Below are 23,425 nucleotides of genomic sequence, written 5' to 3'. Positions count from 1 at the left end.
GATGGAGCAGAATGGAATAGTGTTGGTGCTGTTGGGCTTGAATTGAACAGCAAGTCAGATGCTCTCGCGACCTCGATCTCTATTTGAGGGGGTCCCAGAGGACAGAGAGGTGGAGTCCATCCTGGACGGGTCACCGGTCCGTCAGAGAGACCGATAGACGCTCACCCTCTCATTCACCTGAGAGGAAGCTGCAGAAAGAGAACATGAACTCTCCACACAGAAGAACCCAGAACTCTGTTGTCACCTCTTGCTGCGGGGCAACAGCGTTAACCCCCGCAACCCCACAGATATCCAGCACACAGGGGGTTCAGTCGAGGCCTGTTTTAGGTTTGTGCTTCTCAGCCTCCACAGCTGACACAAAGCTTATCACACCAACATGTTGTTGAGGTGGGATCCTCCTCACAGGAAACTCAGCTGCTCCTGTAATACTGAGCTCTGCTTCACAACCTTTTTGACTGTGTCCCTCTAGTGGCAGCAAAGAAAAGAGCACTTAATGAACAGCGATGAGAAGTCCTGTAACTGGATATACTGATGGAGAGGTGCCTGTAAGGAACAGTGGCAGTCAGTTCAATTGGTAGCATACTGAATATTCTTTCAAATAATTCCAATGGCTTTTGTTTGTAGAAAAAATAAGCTATTGGGGTTAAAATCATTCGCAAGATGCATCACTGTCTTATTGATTCGACAACTATGATTTTCCAGGGTCATTTCTGTATTCTAATAAACAGCCTCTGAACATGTTGAAAAATGTAGCCTTCTTTAGGGGCCTCTGGAATAGAAGTAGACACCTTCAGTACGTCCAAATGCCTTGGTTCAATGTTCTGGTCACTCAGTAAACACTTTCTCCCTCTAGTGTTATGACAACTTCAACAAGTTTCACATTAGCAAAAAAACAAAACCTCACCCCCAGTTTGATTGTGTTACTGTTGTTTTAATCTTACAAAAAGGTTGGTTCTTAAAAACAAATGCAATTAAAGATTCAGAACATATTAAAAGATAAAGATAAGTTACAAAGCGAATCATTTTCAAAAGCATATTTACAAAATACAATTAAATAAATGTGTGCTGATGCTACACAGCAGGTAATCCCAATAAGTCTGTAGGTCATCAGCAAGAAAATCGAACGCAAGCAGTCTGAAACAAAACATACCAGTGATTATTGAAAAGAAACATGTTAAGAGGAAATATTGGGCCTAACAAGAAATTGAGAAGGATCATAAATGATGAAGAACTGTCCCTAAAGAGCAGAGAATGAAACAAATAAAATACAAGCAGTATCTTTGGAGTCATGTGTTGAATGCATAGATATTCTAGCTGGACTTTACATCGGTCACTTCTATCTGTTGTGATAAAAGCCGGCAGCATTACATTGCTACCTGCCAAAAACAAACAATCCAATTCCAATTTTATTCGACATTATACAGCAAGTTGCTTAAGGCAGGTAGTCACATGATACACTTCTTTACTGAGGTCCCCAACCATCGTTAATGCTATTTCAACATCACCTTATATTTTTAGAAAAAGTAAACCAGCCATTTAGTTGAGGTACATGTCTGATAAATCACAAATATGATTTATAGAAGCGTGTGAAATAAATGCATTTAGTTAGTTTAGTAAACAGAATCATTTTGAATTTCCTCCCATCAGCTAAGCAATCGCAATGAACGTTAATTTTGAATCAAATATGAAAGGCCATCAGTAGATGACAATTATCTGAGCTATTCAAAAACTATGGCTCCCTCATGAGGCTCAAACAGGCACTGTGGACATTGTTGCATTCTGCCAATTGGCGACTCAAATAGAACCTCCTGCGACCCACTTGCAGGTCCCGACCCAGTGATTTGGAATGAAAATAAAATACTAACTAAACAAGGAAGGTTAGTTCTGAAATACCTAATGATGTGATGGAGAATATTAGTGAATGTTTCCTTGAAAGCCCATAAGTCAACTATGGTTCACCAGCCAGCCAATCAAAGCTGACCTCAAAGTAAACCTCCTCTTAACCAGGACCTGTCCCACAGATCGAGATCCAATATCTTTAATACTGCGATTCTAAATTCTATCTGACATCCAGTAGATCGTTTCAGAATGCACTCATTTTAGCAGGGCACAATAACAAATCTGCAATCAATTAAATAAAGTTTAAAAAAGGTGCCATGTTGTGAAATTATGAGCATTAGTACAGCATGAAACCACATGTGTCTCTATGAAGACACAGTGGTGTAATGTCTACCTGAGTAGAGAAAGAAAGCCCTCCCTCTGTGTGCTGTGATACAAGCTTCTCTGTCCTTTGTTTACCAAAGCCAGGCCGGCAGTACGTGCCCGTTAGTTAGGACAGGGACAATTCTTCAGCATGATCAATGGCATAGATTACAAAAATATGTTGATTTGCATAATGTGCGGCGACTTGTTGTCGGTATGGATGAGCACGATCAAACCGTGTACACCCCCGGAAATCAGTGTGGAAGTATTTATGTTTTACTTTGTCAAAATAGCACCATGTACCGTTTACTTTTTGGCCCCACCAAAGCACGATATATCAGGACAATATTCTGATAGTATAAAATAGATTTACTTAATGTTTATTTATTTATTTCCCATGTGATGAAAAAATATTTCTGCACCGCTGTTATGGTAACGTTACACCACAAGCCATCTCACGGTCTTATTCGATTGCTTTATATTTTCTGTTTAATGGCTATGTATGAGTGAGAAAATAGCTTTAACTAACGCTACAGACTGATATTAGAGTCTGTAAATCCTTTCAATTATTTCCTTCATGCAACACAGATGAAAAAATATATTTAAGGGGAAAGGTTGCCAACATACTGTGATATAAATGTTGTCACAGCAATCCTTTTGCATTTGAGGTCCAGTATTTTACTGATCAGGCCTCTGACCAATAGAGTCTGTCGTTTTTTTCATTTATTTTTTGGAGAAGACGATAAAAACAACAACTATTCTGTTTGCCATGTTGAGCTGTTTGGAGGTAATCCCTCAAATGTAGCCACGCTCAGAATTTAGTACCTTTAATGTTCCGTCTTTCTACCAAGGCTTATCTGCACAAGCAAAGTGTGTAGACTTAAAAAATGAAATGCCACCTTTCTTGATGTTAAAAACAAAAGCATCATCACATTAACGGTTTGTAATTTGCAACGATTTATGTCAATTACAAAAATATTCTAACTAATAACGTAGCTCCGGCTCACCTTTCAGCCAATCACATGACCACTATCACTTAAGAAAGGAGTCTCAGAATTAGTCAGTTAGCGACATCAATGGTCAGCACCTGCAACAACAATGCTAGCTAGGTAGCATCCAAGCTAAGCTTTAGGGTTAGTGACTGTTAATCTACAGCCGCCTGTGTTTTTCTGACTTATTGCAACGTTAGCATTGTTGCTGCTCTGGCTACATTTGGTAGCAGTTGTTGAGCTTGCTAGCTCGAGAGCCAGAGGGCACGTGATTAGCTTGCGATAGAGAGGGCGTCGACCAAATCAGTCAAGAAAAGTGAATTTGATTATGAAACAAGAGCTTCAAAGTACAGGTATGGCTTACTTATTGTCCAAACTGTTGCAGAGCAATGGGCTCCTTCTGTACTCCTGGTCAGTGTTATGTCTTCATTTGTACATTTCTACGGATTGTGTTTCTTACACGAAACAAAGTAAAAAAAGGCAGAACATGGGGCTGGGCTGCAGCAATATATTAGTCTGCCGACAATGAAACCCTGTATCCTACTAAATAAACTGCTTTCGTACCTCGGTTACAAGGGAAACTAATTTTCTCCCCAGTCTTAAACATTGATGTTGTAAATTGAAACAAAGCGAAACAAAATGACTTGGTGACACACATCATGGTTTGGCATAGAATAACAAGTTAATGTTATTTCATATGCTGATGAATAAAAATACGTCAATGTTGACTTTTTGTTTCACATGGCAACTCCAGGAGGAGATATGTTTCTCTTAAAAAGCTGATTGACAATGAAGTTGAAGTCTTTATGAAAGTAATGTTTGAGCTGGACATGACCTTAAATTCAATATTGTATACAAGCACTAGCAAGTGTAACCCATCCCTGATGATTACTTCGAATGATAAAACTCTTCATTTTTTTGTTTAGGTTATAAAAAAATAGCATTTCTCTCCCCTTTAATATGTTCAGACTAATATATTCAATAGGTTTAGACTTATACCCGAGAGCCTTTCCTCCTAGTATAAAACTGAAGTGTTGTTTGCATTGTGCGAGGCTTTGTGGTTGCTTTAATGAACCCCATTAATGATGCGATTGTGCAGCAGCTCCTGCTCATGGTTGTGCAGGGTGGGGTTCACCTCCTCGTCATTCAGGCGAGCGTTATTCCTGATCTCCTCCAGGGAGTAGTCCTGGACAAGGCTGCCATTCTCGAAAACAGTCACCAGCAGGTCCTGACGAGAGCAGAGCACACAGACGAATCGTTAGGTACAGAGGGATGAAGATGAATGAACTGTTCAACACAGCTTATAGTTTAAAATGTGCCTCTTTATTCTCTCCATGTACTGTAGTTTGTCAAGTTTGGTGAGCTTGAAGTGTTTAATGGAAGCGCTATTGCATTATGCAAATAGAGCATCCAATGGATTGTGGAGGTCTGGATCGTGGTCCATGCCTCCTACAAACTACTCATACAATCTGTCACACTCATTGAATGTTGTAACTAATGTTTCCTTCTGTACACATGACATCTATTGCTTCTGTCCATCTGGGGAGAGGGATCCTCCTCTGTTGCTCTCCTGAAGGTTTCTTCCCTTTTTGCCCTGTGAAAGTTTTTTTTTCTATTTCTTGGGAGTTTTTCCTGATCCGATGTGAGGTCCAGGGACGGGGATGTCGTATGTGAACGGATTGTAAAGCCCTCTGAGGCAAATTTGTAATTTTGGGCTTATAAAATAAACTGAACTAAAAAAATGTAACATTGTTAGAGCACTACCAATACTTCTTAATAGTGTAATTGGCAGTATACAAAAAAATGGAAACTGGGAAGTTCAAAACAAACCGATCATACATGGTCACTGAAGTGCCAAGTTTCATTAAGATGTAAAGAGACAAAAATGTTGAATGGATTCATGTTATAAGAAACAATAGAAAAGTGTCCAATTTCTGAGAGTAAATAGAATAACTGGAATGGCCATAGTTACAGGAGTCACTTGGCACTTCAAGATATGAGTGAAAATGGGTCTACCAAATGGGCATTCTACAATACTCCATTTAGCTAATGTGTTTTCCAAAGGACATGCCCTCACCTTGTCCTCGTGATTCTAATGTCAGTGAAAGTTAAAGATGACATGCTGGGACTAACCTCCTCAGGCTTGCCTGCCCCGCTCTCTATCGTCTCCAATAAGCCATCAGTGTTTCTCCTCAGAGATAATCGACCCCTCTTTGACCCTTTGGACGGGTCGGTCACCGGCAGCTTGTACACGTCCACCTGGAAGAAGCAGAAAGAAATTACAATAAGTGAAATCATGAAATTGAAAAAGAATAGCATCTGGGAGGATTACTGTATCTGTGACAAAAGGAAGCACTTCTGAAAATTAATAAAAAAAGACCAATCAAGAAGATCAAATGTACCAATTAATACAGTAAAATGTTGTTTTTGCTGGTTAGGTGATAGTCTCTGTAATACAGCACAGTAGCACGTGGTCAAGTACAGGAAGATGCACACTTGCATTGTTAGTGTCCCTCAAATGTCTGAAATAAAGGAGCGAAATATTGTCATAACAATGACAAATAATCACTAAATGGCTTGTTGGAGGGATATTTCTGATGAATAGGTCATCCACTGCATTACAGCACTCTATTAAACCGCTTTGTTGAACAATGTATTCTGGCTTTCTACAATCCATTATGTTTTTTTTAATCAATACATCAAATCATTTATCTCTTTAGTCCTACGACCACTCAAAAGCATTTAACACCTCATTTGCTCCCATTCATACACTGATGGCAGTGACTGCCATTCAAGTTACCACCTGCCAAAATAATACTCTACCAGTGAGCCACAGTCACCATGCTGATTCAAGTCCTGCTCACCGTGTTGTGGGTTCATTTCACAATAATGACCAGTTATCTAGCACAGTAGGTTAGGTCAAAGTTGAACCACAATGTAGTATAAATCCTGAGACCTGACTTAAGACCAAGTTTGAAATCTACAAGGTCTGTAAAAGTGCAAAATTAGCTGGATGATGACAACTAGAGTTATTCAAGATAATTGCATCCAACATTAAGTATCAATTCTAAAACAGCACGTAAAGAGTCAGTTTCTGAGAGTTAAAGTATATGCGTTCCAAGTCAGTGTTAAAACAATACTCCGATACCAATATCAACAGTTAAACAGGTTGTGCTAGCTGTAAATGTTCTTCCTGTTTAGATTGTGGTTTGACCAGAAAATCCAGGTTAAATGCCAAGTTCCAAACTTGATTTTGTGTTTGAAGTTTTTCAGGGTGTCTACAGGAATAAACAAGTGAAATTTAAGACTTTTTAAGACTTTTTAAGACCACGTTTAAATAAAATGTAAGACCTAACTTGTGATGGAAATACAAATCAAAAGTGGAAATATACATTAATCTAAACACACTGATGTTTGTTCAAAATGAACAGTATGGTGTAATGCGAAAGGATAACACAAAAATGTCATTGCTGTTGTAAATTATATTTATTAATACAACATTTAGGTCCCATGAACAAATGCTTATAACATCAAGTAAATAGATTTAAAAAAATACGGGCAACATAGTTCATTTGAACAAAATAATCTATAAAATAACATAAATAACAATTCCAGCTGCTTTTAAAATGCAAATACATTTACATAATAGAATGTATGCGTGTGTGAGTGAGCGAGAGTTCTCATGTCTCTATGTGATGGATTTTTGTGCACAGGTTCATACGTCTACTCCTGAGCTTTTGTGAATATACAAGGAAAACAATCCTTTTCAAACTATATGAATAAAAAAACTTCCAGTTGACATTTGGCCCATTCTCCTGGAAAAAAGAAAAAAAAGGCAGACATTAGCCATACAACAGTCAACACATCTCTTCATGACACCACCACTTCAGATTAATGTCAGACAGAGACTGGATAAATATGAATGAAAACTATTTTTACAAATTAAGCAACGCGAGCCATCTCTTGAGCCTAGTGAACACTATGTAGACATATTGACAGGTAAACACCACTCTACTTACTACCATTCTAAAACTATTTTTGTTAGTCTAATTAATGTGTAGTGCGCCTATGCATAGCTGTTATTAACTTGACACATGCGTAAGGGACAGGGGGGATGTGCTCTGGGATACAGCTGTTTTTGATTGGAGGTGCAGCTGTTTTTGATTGGATCTAAGATGGCCGCCGTACACACGCGCGGCGAGGCAGGTGCTGCGTGTGTGTCGACTAAACTAACTTTATCCACTAACAAACAAGCTTTAACTCATAGTTGGATACCGTGTACTGTTTTTATATTATGTGTGCTTTTAATATCTACACGACAGCGCTTTCAATGCAACTTTGCTTACTCTCTCATATGGGGAAACCAGCATCTCCTGTACACTTTTTCTGAACAATGGACGAGCCAGAATTCCTTCTTGCGATACGGGAGAAAACCTTCCCATCCAGTAAGACTCTAAGACTATTGTATCTTGCATTTATATTGCTACTGGCCGGCGACGTTGAGGTTAATCCTGGCCCGCAGGTTCTGGAAATCACATCGCTACTACAGGCAACGCCGCCATGGCCAGCGATACAACCGGTCACAATAGGCAACCGAATAATGTGGCTAACACCACCACAGTTACTACCGCCATGGCCTCTGTTAGCATGTACCTTCCCGCTAACACCGCTACTGGCTGCCGGCTATCCGCCACCCACGGCCACTACAAGCACGGCAGGGATGCTAACCCTGGCTACCACCATAGCGACAGCGGCTCTCTCCACCACCAACCCGGCAGGGATGCTAACCCCGGCTACCACCAGCGCGACAGCGGCTCTCTCCACAGCCACCACAAGCTCGGCAGGGATGCTAACCCCGGCTACCACCAACGCAGTAGCAATGCTACCCTCGGCTCCGCATACCAATACAGCTAAGGTCAGAAACCCCATATTAAAAAGACACCGATCTCTGCATATTTTCCAGACCTTAAATCATGCAAGAACAATCTGGGACCCATTGTGTAAAAGAGGCTTACTTGGGGGCCATTTAAATGTCTGCAGCATGGTCCCAAAACGGGAGCAGCTGGAACATCTTTTAAATAATTCGAACATTGATTTTATGGGACTATCCGAAACGCGGCTATCCAGCTCCTCACCCGAAGCTGCGATAACACTCCCCGAATACAAGACCTTCAGGAAAGATAGGGTTCATGGGAAAGGAGGGGGGGTTTTGTTCTATGTAAAAAATAACCTGAGATGTAACCAGATGGTGTGGCCTGGTGGCAACATATTGGAAGGTATTGGTGTTAACATCTTTCTTTCAAATGAAATGTCTCTAACTGCTATCTGCATCTATCGTGCACCCTCAGCTAAAGCTGAATTTTATGATCACCTTAAAGCACTTCTTAATTCGTGTAATCATAAAAAATAAATTCTGTTGTTTGGAGATTTTAATGTAAACTGGGACGATAAAAAGGAGAGAAAAAATCGTAAACTTATAACGGAGTATTTCAACTTCACCCAGATAATAGAGCGACCCACCAGAATCACACACCGCTCACAAACTAGAATTGACCTAGTCTTCACTAACAAACCCGAGAGAGTCACCAAAACCCATAACTTATTGACGGGACTCTCGGATCATAATGCAATTTTTTTTTCTAGAAACCTTAACAAAAAACGTTTTGAAAACTCTTTTTCTAGTACCCCTAGTAATCGACCTAATACTAGAATAATCCCCAAAAACCAACAACAAAATCTAGAAAAAGCCTTAAAAGACATCAATTGGGATGATCTTCATAAATGTGAAAATGCAGATATCTGCAGCGACTCTTTCCTCTCTCAAATCAAGGGTAATTTTCCTTTGTCCAGACAAGGGAGCCGAGGAGGAATAAAACCACCCTTCCTGGCTCAACCCAGATTGTGTACACTTAATGAAGCGAAGGATATGGCTCTCAAAAATCCATAAAATCAGGGTTAAGTACAGACAGACATATTTTCACAGCTACCAGAAACAAAGTTACGCTGGAGCTGCGAAGGCCAAAGCAGATTTTTAATAAAAATTATTGAAAATGCTAGGGGGAACAGTAAAACAATCTGGCAGAATATAAACAAGCTAACAGGGAAACAACATAAGCAGGATAATAAAGGCATAGAACTAAGAGTTGACAATCAGCTGGTGCGGGACCCCGTTATTCTGGCACAGGAATTAAACTACTTTTTTATTAAATCTATTGAAGATATATCTAAACAGTTCATTTCACCCGTGTGCTCTGATAGTCCGGTAAATAGAGCTGCAGACAATTCACTGATAAAATTTTGTATTCAAGAAATCACTGACAGAAGTCATTAATATTATTAATGCTTTGAACAACTCTAAAGGCAAGGATATCCATGGTCTCGACACCAGCTTTTTAAAATCACACAAGGAGGCGCTGGCACCCCCAATCATGCACCTAGTGAACCTATCGATTAGACACTCGATGGTTCCTGGAGCATGGAAGATGGCCTCAGTTATCCCTGTGTTCAAATCGGGGGATAGCTCCGATATGAACAACTACAGACCAATTAGTATTTTGCCTATCATCTCTAAAATTATAGAAAAATGGATCGCTAAACAAATAGAATTCCTTAATAATGGTCAAACCCCCCTGCACCCCATGCAGTTTGGTTTTCGACCGCATCATTCCACGGAATCTGCACTGGTTATGCTCATGGAGAAATTTAAAAGTTTATTAGATAAGAAGAGCTGCGTAGGTGCTGTATTTTTAGATTTAAAAAGAGCGTTCGATACAGTTAACCATGATGTGCTACTAAGCAAACTGTTAGGCTTTAACTTCTCTGATCAAGCCATCAAATGGTTTGGATCTTATTTATCCCATAGAGAACAATGTACTGTGGTTGATGGTGTCAGCTCCTCTTACCTGGGCTGTCCAGTAGGGGTCCCCCAAGGATCCATACTGGCGCCCATTTTATTCTCTTTATATTAATGACTTACCTGACTCTTGCTTCAATGTGGATGTTCAGCTGTATGCTGATGACACGGTCATTTTTACGGTGGCCAAAAATAGTGAGGAGGCAGCACGAGTGCTCTCTACTGCTCTGAGTCATATTCAAGGCTGGCTCACCAGGTCCTGTCTCTCATTGAACACTAAAAAAACAGTGTGTATGTTCTTTTCTAAGCAATCCTTAACTGTTGCACATTCTAATGTGTTTTTGGGAACTGAGAAACTGAATGTTGTTAATGAGTTCAAATACTTAGGTATTATGCTGATTCCACACTCACCTTTAGGAGCCATGTTAAAATGATGTCGAAAACCATACATTTCCATATACATAATTTCAAACAAATAAGAAACTCTCTATCGACTAATGCCGCTTTGCTGTTTTTACACTCTATGATACTTTCACATGTGAGTTACTGCTTAACCAGTTGGTCTATGACAAGCTCAATAATTATTAAACCGGTCGAACTACTCTATAAAAAAGCATTGAAAATACTGGATAAAAAACCTTTTAAGTATCATCATTGCTATATTTTAACCAAATACAACATGTTAAGTTTTAATAACTTTAGAAAATTCACTTCGGCCTGTTTGATTTACAAAATACTAAATGGCCTAGCGCCACCCCCCCTTAAAACCTTTATCAAACACAGATCTATTAACTCCACTCTGTCCACCAGAGCTGTCACAAACAGGGACTGTGAGGTCCCGTTTAGAAAAACCCTGTTTGGGCAAAATGTGCTGTCCTTCAAAGGATGCATGATGTGGAACAGCCTACCTCCTTCTATAAGGGAAAGCCCCAGCCTGGTCACCTTCAAAGGCCACCTGAAGGCATGGCTCAGACTTAATCAGCCCTGTGACCATTAGAGTTAACCCGCACGGTATCCAAATGTCTTACATGCACCTTTTTATTAATCTTTTTTTCTTCTTTTGTATTACTGTACTGTCATTACGTGTGAAGTGATGTGTGCTTTCTATTTTACTCTGCTTGTATTCTTAAACTACATCAACCTGCCAAGGGACTACAGATGGAAACTAGCCTCCCGGCTATAATCTGGCATATTTACATGTACATTGTACTGTCTATCAATATGCACTGTCCCTTATTCTCTAAATAAATAAATAAAAATAAATAAATAAAAGCTTAACTATATGAAACAGATACTCATATACAAGAGGATAGTTAATACATATATTTATGGCAGACTTACTTTGAGATGCTGAAGTAGGTCCTGGGCGGTGTCATGGCCCATGAGCTGTGCTCCATAGGATCCTGACTGGATGTGGTCATTTAACCAATAATGCACATGAAGTCCAGTTGTCTGCTCGCGGTGGTCTGGTCCAGAGTCTCGTGGAACAGAATGAAGAACGCACCGCCCTGTTGGACTTCGGTGATGAGCTCTTTGTTACACGGCTCTGGATTTCCTCAGGTGACCTCCAGTGTTGTAGTTGACGTCGTTGCTGGCGGCGGAGCAGGAGCTAGCGGCGGAGCAGGAGCTAACCCCGCGGGCTGCTGGCGGCCTTCGCTAGTCTCTGTGCTTCTTGCTCTGCACGTGAGATTCCACCGCTGGAAAGTCTCGCGACACATAACGCAGCTTCAGAAGCATTTCACCGACAGTGACCAGAAACACTCGTTCTTTTCAAGCCGTTGTTGAACTTGCATCCTGCCATGTTTTCTAAACTAGTTGATGCTTCACGTTGTAGGGGATTGATAGGACCGAATACGCGGGGCCCCTTTAAGAGAAGGGGCGTGGCCCCGGTGACACCGCAGAGCGACCGGAGCAAAATACGGACCTGGCGGAACAGATTGCCTCATATTCGCAGTGACATGACACCCAAAAAATTTAAGACCAATCCAATCTGAATTTAAGACAATTTAAGGCCTTATTTTTTGGAAAGGCAATTTAAGACTTTTTAAGGACCCGCGGACACCCTGTTTTGTGTTAATCTGTTGATGTTCATCGGTTTGAAAACATAATCCGATTCATTCTAGACCTATTCCACTTACCCCCTTGCCATTACTCTCCACGTAGCTGCACTTGAAGGCACAGTTGAGGGTGTCTCTGTTGAGTTTCTGCAGCAAAGCGCTGCCGCACCCAAAGAAGAAGTTCTCAGCACTCCAGCCTTCATCCTCCAGCTTCCGAAGAATCTGCAGGAAACAGAAAAGAAGGCTTCAAATAAATCACATTTTGAGGCAAAGCAGTGGAACTTAACACGAGGGTGAAACTTTTAAGGACAACGTTGGCATTATAGAATATACAAACCTATGACTGACAGACACTCACTAATATTTGAACACAGTGAACATTTTAAATATAAAATCTTTTCTATAACACGTTTTAAAAAGGTATTTGGTGCAACATTGTGTTCTAAAAATTATTTAACTGGCGAAAGCAAAACATATTCCAAACCTCGATCTCCAGGCCTGGAGAATAGTTCTTGGTTTCTAATTGCATCTGATACTGGCTTTTCAGAGAGCATTAATATTATTATATTTTTTTTAATGGGAAAAATCAGGCTCGTAGCAGCATAATTTAGATCATCATGCTGAGATCTGGGGATAAAGTGATACTGAGTCAGTTTCATATTAAGTGAGCAGATTCAACCAAATTCTCAATGCCATTTATTTTGAGATGAAAAAGAATGTGCTCTTTTCTACTGTAAATGTGGTAATCTCAACAATCAAACATGCGAGTAAAATGTCAGCATCACCAACGGGATTGGTAGCCCAAAGTAAAACGAAATAGCCCCAGGTTGCAAAGACATGAAGGCGATAAATTAAGCATTTCAGTGAGACTGTAGATTTTTTTTTTTTAAACCACAGCGGAAATGGTTGTGGTTTATGTATGCATATATGTGTGTGTGTATATATATATATATATATATATATTGCCTGTTGTGCCGTCAAATGGGATTGTTTCTAATAATATAACCACTGGGACTCTGAAGCTTTGTTCATACTCTCACTTGGTGGCGTAGTGCAAACCTCCGCAGGAGGTTCCGGATCTCAGAGCACGTACAGAGCGTTAATACTCTGAAACAACACAGAGCGAACAATCGGTGTCAACTATTAATTAATCAAAAAGGCCCAGAGAGACTGCAAGTGTAACTGTGGCTCTGAAGTAGAGTGGGTAGGAGCATCCCTCATTTTGAACAACGACGGTTTGATCCCTGAGTCGTCTAGTACAGCGATCCCCAAACACCGTGCCAAAAAAAGCTTTTATTTTGAAAAATGAGCGGATTCATCCATCTGTACATCTGAGCCTTTTGACAAGTCATGAGGCACGTGATACGTTACCTCAAAATTAAACTCACAATCTAGTGACTGACTGTGGCCTTAAAAGGCAACACAGTGGTGTTATGGATTCAAATCAAGCCACAGCACCTCCACTTTGTTTGATGAAACCTCGCGCATCAAACTACGGTCTTTAGATTGTTCCGACCACAATTCCAAACTGATCTGATTAAGAACAAAGCTTGACCCGAAAACACGTACGGTAATAATAATAATTTAAAGAATAGGTCCTCCACTCTGACTACGCCCTAATCATAACAAATATACATTGTCATTCTATATAATATGTGTGGGGCCCTCATTAACAATGGACATAATATCACAAACTGGACATTGACCCCCCCCCCAATATTTTCATGTATTTCTTATTTTTATTGATTGTTAATCGTTTCATTTATTCTCCTGGTATGTGTGTATCTGCAATTGTGTGAAGGGTTAATAATGGTTTGGATGAGTAAAGCGCATACAGGCACTTAGGTCAGCTCAGGGGTCCTTCAGGAAGAAAGAGAGGGAAAACACTACGCGAATAATTAGCTAGTTATAGACCAACAGCCTGCGGTGAAGTTGCTGTGTGATGTGCCTTCAGGTGGGTAAAAGTGATAAACTGTATAAAAGAAGCAACATGGATCATCACCGTCAGTAATCCGACTGTCATATGTGAATGTATGTCGGAGTTGCGCGAATGTAATGTTATGATGTGTCGAAGGGGATATAGTGCGTCACTGAGTCATGCTAGCGAATGAGAAACAGCGTAGTAACCACCTGTAACCTGTGAGAATGAGAGTTGTGTGAATGTGAAGAATGTCGCCAGGGCGAATGAAGTAGTTAGAGTGATAGTATAAGCAGATATGTTCTATGCATAAGAAAGGGAGGAAAAACGCTACGCTAGTAATCAGCTAGTTATAGACCAAGAGCCTGTGGTGAAGTTGCTGAGTGTGATGTGTTTCGGTGCCTTCAGTTGGTATAAACAGTTATCAAACCCATACACGTCTGGATGTCATATGTGTCCAACATATGGTTAAAGTCATTCATGAACCAACTTGAGATGAACCTTCTCCTTGAGTCTGTTCTGCCTCTACCTGGTTGTTACGATACCAACATTATAACTTCGATACGATTCCAGACATAAATATCATGATACCAGAATTTGATACAAACCATAAATATGATGAGATACCACAAATACATTACTGGTATATTTATATAAATAATAGTAATACATAAAACATCTGTATGGTTCCATTTTTACCAGCTTGTTCCTGCCCAGCTTTTTGAAAACTTAACAAATGGCATTAATATTAGTGTTAGCCTACAGCAAGATATTAATCAAAACTACATGGTGCCATCATAGCATTGATTATACACGGCTATGTCGGCCCGTTGTCTGTATCTGACCAGATGAATACATAGTTCCTTCAGTATAAGAGATTGTAGAGTTACATAACTGTACAGATGTGTGTTTAAAGTGAAACTCCATTAGTCTGTTTGGCTTTGAACAAGTGTTGCAGACGGGTCTCTGTATGTCAGTGAGCTTTCCTTCACTGTCTGTATGTCAGTGGCAGATAAGACAGTATTCAATAGCTGAAGATCAAATCAGGAAAAACTGAATTTGCAACAGGTGTAAATACAAATAAATCACATATTAATAAATAAGATGTTTTAAGAAGAGTCCGGGTTAACCCAGACCAGTACAACAACAACAACAACCAGATGTGTTCTCACCTCATCCACTGAGCTGAGGTCAATGCCGTCTCCTTGAATGAGTCGCAGGTAAGGGGGCAGAACCTTGTATCCCATGGAGTTCAGAGAAGAGCCAAAACACTCCTCCAAAATCTTGATGATCTAGAAAGTGGCATTTCAACAATTTTATTTCAGTGTTTGACTCATACATGTAGGCATCAGCAAAGTTAAGGTGGAGCTTATGCATCTCATTTGCCAGCCTCCCTTCAGGTATTGTTAAAGATGTAAAATACACCTGCATGCAATTTATTTATGATCTCTTGACATACATAACACAATATTCACACTATCTTGTAAAGCCCTCTGAGGCAAATTTGTAATTTGTGATAATGGGCTATACAAAATAAACTGAATAGAATCTCCCAAGTGGAATCAGAAAAAATATTATAATTTTGTATAAAAGAAGATGTGTCTGTTATGTCATACACTAAATATAAGAAATGTCAACATGTTACATTATCCTTAAACTTTGATCATTCCAGTATAGAAGTCCAAAGTTGCAGTTCCTACTCGATTAGAGGACAGGACAAATCAGTCTCTTAATTTTCTCCTATCAGATGACTCATTCTGAAGAATTAGGAGATGACGCTGTGGTGTCTCTCCATTGGTTACTTATCAACTACAGGTGTGTTCGCTTCTTCATTTTGACCTGAGGTAGACCACACCCACTTGCATTTTAAGTAAGTGGGTATGGTTAATTTGCACAGCCTAAATTAACAAATCACAAATTTGCCTCAGAGGGCTTTACAATCTGTACACACACGTCATCCTCCGTCCTGGGACCTCACATCGGAACAGGAAATAATCCCTCCTTTATAAAGAACCTTAACCGGGGAAAAACAAAAATTTCTTCTTTTCCCCCCTCCATTTTTTTTTAGAGAGATTTATTACCCAATGTGAAGGTCCAATGACATTAGAAGATGTAAGATGTGTAGATTGTAAAGGTCTTGAAGGACAATACTTTATTTTGGGCTGTACAAAATATATGTAATCCCTCTCCAGAATGGACGGGAGTGCAAGAGATGTCATGTTTACAGAATGAACAGAATGTGATTGAACCATTAGATCATGTTCACATGACTCATGTGCAAAATGTGTTCTTTAGTTTTCGGTCCCTCCATCAGTCACCATGAAGCACGATAAGTTAGATGCACACTGTGAGCTCAAATGTATCCAAATGTAACAGAGTAGAAGTAATGACTTTTCTTCAAAACAATCTACCTAAATAATAAAAAATATATATAGAAGTTGTAAAAGTAAAATTGAAAGGATTTTAGATGGCCATTTTGGTTAATGCCCAACTCAGTTTACCTCAATCAGAGTCTCTGCGGGGTCTCCAGAGTCCGGCCGGATGATCAGACACGAGTCCTGGCCGCGCTCCATGACTCGCTCCTTCAGCTTGTCTCCCCAGATGTTCTTACAGGCGTTAAAGATGTCGTAGCTGTCGCTGACCACCGACACGGGCCCAGAGGGGAACTGCTCAAGGACTTGTTCAAACGCCTCCTTCTCCCTGCTCCTTCCCCAGGAGATGATGGTACTGGATGACAGCAAACACGTTATGAACTCTATTAATACTGGTTCTACTATTTAAAAGATAGCGTTTCCTTAATCCCAAAAATACATAGTTTTCTAATTGATTATGATGTCGCCACAAACTACATGATTTACACGTATGTATGTATGAATGCATGTGTGCATGGGTTATACCTGTGCTCTGCTGCTGGGACGGAGAAGCCAGCCATCGGGCAACCATAGTATCGCTGAGCCATCAGCAGCCCAGCTACTGTGTCCGTGCTGCAGAAATTAACCAGGTGAGCTGCTCCGCCTAATGCTGCCGACTGGAGGACAGAAGTGGAAACTAGGAATCACTCTGCGTGCGGTTTGAATGGTTGAAGTTCAAAACCACCCACACCTCAGAGAACACACATCGTTTCTGTGGGTTGTGTAGTCGTTTAGTCGGGGAGCTTTAAAACTGGCAGTAACACATTGTCTGCGCGTGACAACTGTTCTTCGACCATATACCATGTTACACCCACCTGACAGGATTTTAACGACTCAGTGACTAAGAAGATAGTCTTCCATCTGGTGATTTTGTATTTTCAATATGCATGAACAAATTTTCTCATCAATTCTCACAAATGACTGACGAAAACATTCAGGTCCATCTGATAGCCATCAGGGCTAAGCTAAATCGTTGAGGTTCCTTCAGTTACCAGAGAGAGGAGCTCCAATGCAAAGCCATCCATCGATAGAGACGTTAGGTTAACGCTGTACTGACACTAGTCTGCCAAATGGAAGTGGGACCTAATGTTAGAATATTTATGTCAGAATCCTCTAACAATGAAACCCTTTCACCAGCTCAGTTCCAAAGACAAATGACTGAATTCACAAAACAGCTTTATATTCATGATGACTGACTTCCATTAAAGTTTCTTAATCTAACCTTTGTGCCTTCAATCAGTCATGTGACCAGCAAGATGTCGTGCCATAATGCGATAACATCAGCTGTATACATAAAGCAGATATCACGAGATGATCAGTTGTCACATAGGACATGGACGTGTTAATGTTCCTTGAAAATGGAAAGCAGTGAAATGCCACAGTGTTAATGGATTTCAGAGGTCATCTCACCCTTAGCAATAGTGATTTGAAAGAAATCCTTTCAGTGCAAACACTAACATTATTTATTTCTGTAGCTGCAAGGTGCAAGAGACACTGCATTTGACCTCAATGCTGGTTTCTCACAAACTACAACAAAAAGCCAGAAAGACATACTGACCTCTTGTGAGGAGACTCCTCTGTAGCCAAAGTCGTGCAGTTTCAGGTCCAGACCTTCCAGGCTCCCAGAGGTGGCCTTCAGGTGCTTGGCTAGGATCTTCTTAAACTCCCTGGATATGGTGGCTACAGTGATGGGATACCACATCTGGACCAGCATGGTCTGGTCCACAGGTAGGGGTAAAATAGTGGGTGGGTGGAAGGGGGAGAGAGAAGAGGTAAGTAAGTCAAGTTTATTTATAAAGTGTCAACATGCAGTACAGTAGTCGATTTGGCAATAACAGGGGACCAAAAATGTTTGTTTTTTTAAGTTCAAAGAGCCAAGTACAATAAAATAAAAGAAGGCCATAGAATATTAAAATCAACCAAATGCCAGTGTAAAAAAGGTATGTTTTGAGATGTAGTTTAAATGCTACTATGGAATCTGACTTTTGACTCAACACTATTCATGTACTGCAAGTACTTAACAAACTCACCTTCACAAATAAATACTAATATTTAAAATATTTTGTTAGTGTCATAGTTTAAAAGGGCATTACATTTGATGAAGAGTCCATTATAAATTGTTGAGGACATGCCCATGAACGATAGATTTGAGTACAGAGACTTACCAGCGACTTGCAAACAAATGACTTGGTCCCACCTCTGCTACTGCAACCCTTTCATCATGTACTGTACGAACCTCAAACACATCTCTGGATATACCTCAATGTAGTTGGTGAGCCAGTAGAAGTCAGGATCAGTGTTTTCCACAGTAAAGAGCACGTTGCCTCTGGGTATAATCCTTCCCTCGGGGACGGCTTTGATTCGGATAGGAAGACGGCCATCATGTTTCTAACATGGCAACAAGCACATTGAACTTTATGTTAGATATAAAATGATAAATCCGTCAAAACAGACTGACGTTTGGACTTCTTAGTTTACCTCGAGGATCTTCCTCCAGCTTTCCTCATTGAACACAGCCTGTTTGAAGTGCATCTGGTAGAAGAGCTTGGCTTCCTGTATCTTTTGCTCTGTGACCACCTGGCCTGTGGACAACAAACCAGGGAAACCAGATTATTACAAGATACTTTATTCCCCAGTATTCTCTTTAACCGCAATGCGCCTGTGAATGTTTTTTAAAATATGGTTCTCTCAATTAATTTCTTGGATCAGAGGGAAGGAAGCAAGTGTACCTATGAGGTACTTCTTCAACAGATACTGAAGGCCGAAGAACACCACTTCATTGAACTGGGAGCCTTTCTTGCGTCTGCATTCAAAGTAGGAGTAGATGTTGGTGACATTTGGCGGATACTGGTTGTAGTGTGTGATCTGAAAGACACGCAACGGACAGAAGTCAAGACATGATGAAAGCTGAAAAAGGACAAGTCTCTCCTTGTGCTCTTACACCACTAATTGAATAATCAGCACCAACCAGTCATTCAGTGGAAGAAAAAAGTTCAAGAGGCACTCACTGCACATTCTTCTGCCTTACCCTGCCTCCTATTTAAGTTTCCTCTCCTTTCCCCCTCCATGTACACATTCTAGAAAACAAATTCAAAAGGACTAAAGTCTGCAAACATGAAACCCCCCAGAACAGGCAGGATATTCTACCAAAATTAGCCTTGAAGAAAGATTAACATAATCAAGCAAAAAGAACAAGCGTAACAAGGAGGAGGGAGGAAAACACCAAGTACTGTATTTACTGGCTTGCATGTTGCAAATTAAGAGAAGTACGAGTCATTTTCTGACAGACTTCTCTACAACCACAGTCGCCGCCCACTGATGGACAGTCGAGCGAATGCAGGATTAAGACATGAAGCACCAAGTCACTCAGAACTGGAGGTTGCCGCCTGATTGACACCACCATTACATTAACAGTGTGTCGTGTTTTGAATTGTCATGTTCTTATTAGCTGAGAATGAGCCTTTAATATTTAGTGTAGATACATTTATATTTAGTGTATGTAAATATTAGGTTTGTAAAGGTTTGCTGAGACAAGGTTTCACATCTCGCTATTCTGCACAGATGAGTTTCAGATGGCCGACAGGATGTAATGACAGCATGGGTCAAGTTAATATGCAACAGAGAAACAAGACACAACCGATGTTCCTTCAGGTAAGACTGCGAGTGTACATTAACTACAACTAGAGTTTATTATTTGTTTTATTATAGTGACATGCAGCACAGGGCCCAGATTTGACACCAGGCCGGGCTGCTGTGGCAAGGACTACGCTTTGATATATGGTGCACACTACTTTACTGCTCATGCCTCTTCTGCTTCTATTGCCAACAACAGAGCGCAGCCACCTTCATTCTGTCTCTAACACACACACACTCTCAATACACAGAGCTATTCCTGAAAGGACCCACAGCGCTTTTACATCACCAGTACCCATCCAAAAATGTTTAGGTGTATTACCTAATGAGAAAAGCAGGATGGAAACCACAACTTAAGAGGGGTCAAACACACTGCTGTTTCTGGAGTGGAGACTCTCTGCAACAAACCAAGAGTCCTGTGTAGTCTTATTTGAGCTGAAATAGAGGAGCCCGGCCAACAGGAAGCAGGAAGATCTAGAGAATTACAGCGCTATAAATTCCCCTGATTGTGGAACCCATCAATGAAGCTATGCACAATGAGGGATTGTATGCTTGAAAGGATCACGATCAGGCTGTTATGTGACACACATGTTTTCAGATTGAATGTCAAATACAAACACCAAGTGTCCTTTGGGTTCACAGCATCATTTTTGTGACTAAAATCTAATCATCAATGCAAAACCCAGGAACAAAAAGTTGAAATAATTCCATGGGAGGCAAATTAGAAGCCCATCTTACTCTAATAATATATGCTGCCCAGTAGACCCAGTGGACTTTGACATGAGCTCGTCACAGTGGGCCAAATCAGTTTATATCACGCAATTGTGATGATAGACACATTTGCATTTGTTTTCAGGTGTCGCTGGCACTGATGAAGAATGGTCAGTCATCATCCGTACCTTTGCCATTTGGATCCAGTGCAAACCTTTGGATGACATCTCACAGTGACATCTGACATTTAACTGTACGAGCCGAGCATACGTTACAGGAAATACCAAGACAGTGTGGCCAAGCAGAGGGCAGACTCAGTTTCGGATTCAGGTTACGAACAGACAGAAATGAAACTGAAAGCTAAAGCGGACACACGCAAGGGGGTGGGGGCTGGAGGTGCAAGTATCACAGGACAGGACCAGGCCAATTCATTTATATATGCATTGACGTTGCACTTGGTAGATGTGGCAATGAGTGTTCTCAAATACTGCACTGAAAGTTGGTCCCAAATACTCCTCAGCGTTGTTCATGGACTGATTGAGCAAATATGACTGCCAGTCAACTCGTGTGTGTATGCATGACATCACGCTGAGGCCAAGCACATACGCACTAAGCTACCTGTTCAGTGTGGAGAATCTTAGCTCATAACGAAACTTAAACACACCTTCTTAGCTTCAAAGTCGACACACAGTTCATAGTCTACAGTTGTTTAGCTAACTTTGTTCATTATTTTCAAAGTCATATCTTCTCATACAAAGTTGTATAGATTAAACTTGGCTGAACAATCGCCCTGGGTACGGTCCCGTCAGCCTGCTCCCTGATAACAAGGGCACCACGTTCCACACAATGCACACAGCTAACAGCGACGACTGCTCGAGTCTTACTTTGAGTTGGGGGACCCGGTCCGCTACCAACTAGCTTACAACGTTGAAGGACAACGGGCCAACGAAGCGAAAAGAACAGCGAGCGGTATTCGTGATGGTTCGTAAGTGAGACACTGGACGAAGGATAACGTTCACAGTCAACGAACCGATTGCCTAAATAAACCACTTTAATTACATTTAGTCGGGAAAATAAATACCGGGGTGGAACAAAAAAGGGGCTCGGGCATGAAGGACGGGTCCACTCACCTTGTAGGAATCGGTTGCCAGCAAGAAATTAAATTCATGTGCTGCCATTGTTGTTGTGGATGAATTAATTAACGTAAATGTCACTTCAGTCTCCTCGTTGCGAGCTAACAGGAGCGCCAGCCAGAACCAGAACGAGCAGCAGAGAAGATGCACCACACCGCCAAGTCACCGCGATTGTTTCTCCGCTGAACTCGGATACAGACTTTTGAACACTGCTGGAACAGTCAAAGCAGGAGTGGTTTTGTAGGTTGGATTGTTATTTCAAAGGGGCGGGTTTTAGGACGTATGGCCTGGCTCATCTCCTCCCGCTCACTACGCAATGCTGCATTCAGGGACAGTAGTTTTTTTGGGACAATTTAATGATGCGTTCCAACATTTTGGACTCTTGTATATAATCTCTGATATCAGTTGACTCAAAGTACACAGGCCTGGTAGCATGCACTAAACTGGTAGCATGTACTCAACTGTATAAAACAAAGTTAATTCAAGCTTTCAAAATTATAAGCCAGCAAATAAATGTATATATATATATATATATAATTTCTTTAAACCGTTTGGAAATAATTGACTCCCGCAGCCACAACTATTTCACAGGTACTTCACCTTCTCAGTATCTTACAGTAAGTAATATTCTCATAGAGTACTTATAAGCTACTTGAAGTCTCTGTAAGCATACGTTTGTAATTAGAGAGAGAGAGAGAGAGAGAGAGAGAGAGAGAGAGAGATATGTATGAGGGGCCGTGAGGGACATTATTCAGAATACCCTCTCACACACACAACTGAAATGCTCTCACACACACTACTGAAATGCTCTCACATACACACACTAGTGAAATGCTCTCACACACACTAGTGAAATGCTCTCACACACACACACAAGTGAAATGCTCTCACACACACTTGTGAAATGCTCTCACACACACTACTGAAAAACTATACGCTCACACACACAACTGAAAATCTCTCACACATACTAGTGAAAAGCTCTCACACACACACATGATATGAAAAGCTCTCATACACACATATAAAAATTTCACTTGAAACGGAAGGCATTTCACTTGAAACGGAAGGCATTTCACTTGAAACGGAAGGCATTTCACTTGCAACGGAAGGTGCAGTGTTGCCAGGTCCGCGGTTTTCCCGCGGCATTGGGCAACTTTTGAAGTGTTGCCGCGGGTTGAATTTTGTGTCTGCTGGTTCAGGTAGACCTATTTTGCATGCAAATTACATGAATATCTTTCAATAAAAATCCATATTTTAAATGAAATAATTTATTTATACCCAAATCCTACCATAAACTGCTTTTAATGCTGGCATACTAAACATTTGGTGTTACTTTGTAGATATTACAATACATTTGGCAATGATAGCAATGCTGTTGGACTTTAAAAGCAGTGTATATGGTTTGGCACGGGCATATTTTGAGTTCTGATATTGGGCTGGTTTTTGGGCTGGTTTTATTGGCCATTGGGCTGGTTTTGTCACACAGACCTGGCAACCCTGGGAAGGTGTTTCAGT

At 40.7% G+C, this 23,425-nt stretch overlaps 1 protein-coding gene across 1 annotated transcript; it reads right to left on the bottom strand.

Annotated features, from left to right (window-relative positions):
* Positions 1-910: 910 nt before the first annotated feature.
* On the bottom strand, positions 911-22,114 carry nampt2 (nicotinamide phosphoribosyltransferase 2). The gene is made up of 11 exons (XM_056437055.1): positions 21,905-22,114; positions 19,160-19,295; positions 18,909-19,012; positions 18,690-18,818; positions 17,989-18,147; positions 16,917-17,047; positions 16,521-16,746; positions 15,192-15,311; positions 12,183-12,323; positions 5,325-5,450; positions 911-4,419 (listed from the first exon to the last, which is right to left on the bottom strand). The coding sequence occupies exons 1-11, from the start codon at positions 21,950-21,952 to the stop codon at positions 4,258-4,260; spliced, it is 1,482 nt and encodes a 493-aa protein (XP_056293030.1). The 5' UTR covers positions 21,953-22,114; the 3' UTR covers positions 911-4,257.
* Between the last annotated feature and the right edge of the window lie 1,311 nt (positions 22,115-23,425).

This window comes from Pseudoliparis swirei, chromosome 18, assembly GCF_029220125.1.
Source record: "Pseudoliparis swirei isolate HS2019 ecotype Mariana Trench chromosome 18, NWPU_hadal_v1, whole genome shotgun sequence".
NCBI classification, from domain to species: Eukaryota; Metazoa; Chordata; class Actinopteri; order Perciformes; family Liparidae; genus Pseudoliparis; species Pseudoliparis swirei.
This window is presented reverse-complemented; position numbering and strand designations above follow the sequence as displayed.

Coding starts and splice junctions, on each gene's coding strand:
- nampt2 (XM_056437055.1), bottom strand. CDS start 21,952: ATGGCAGCACATGAATTTAATTTCTTGCTGGCAACCGATTCCTACAAG. Junction 18,819..18,908: donor GCTGGAGGAAGATCCTCGAG/GTAAACTAAGAA, acceptor TTGCCATGTTAG/AAACATGATGGCCGTCTTCC. Junction 16,747..16,916: donor GTCCCAGCAGCAGAGCACAG/GTATAACCCATG, acceptor GCTGTCATCCAG/TACCATCATCTCCTGGGGAA.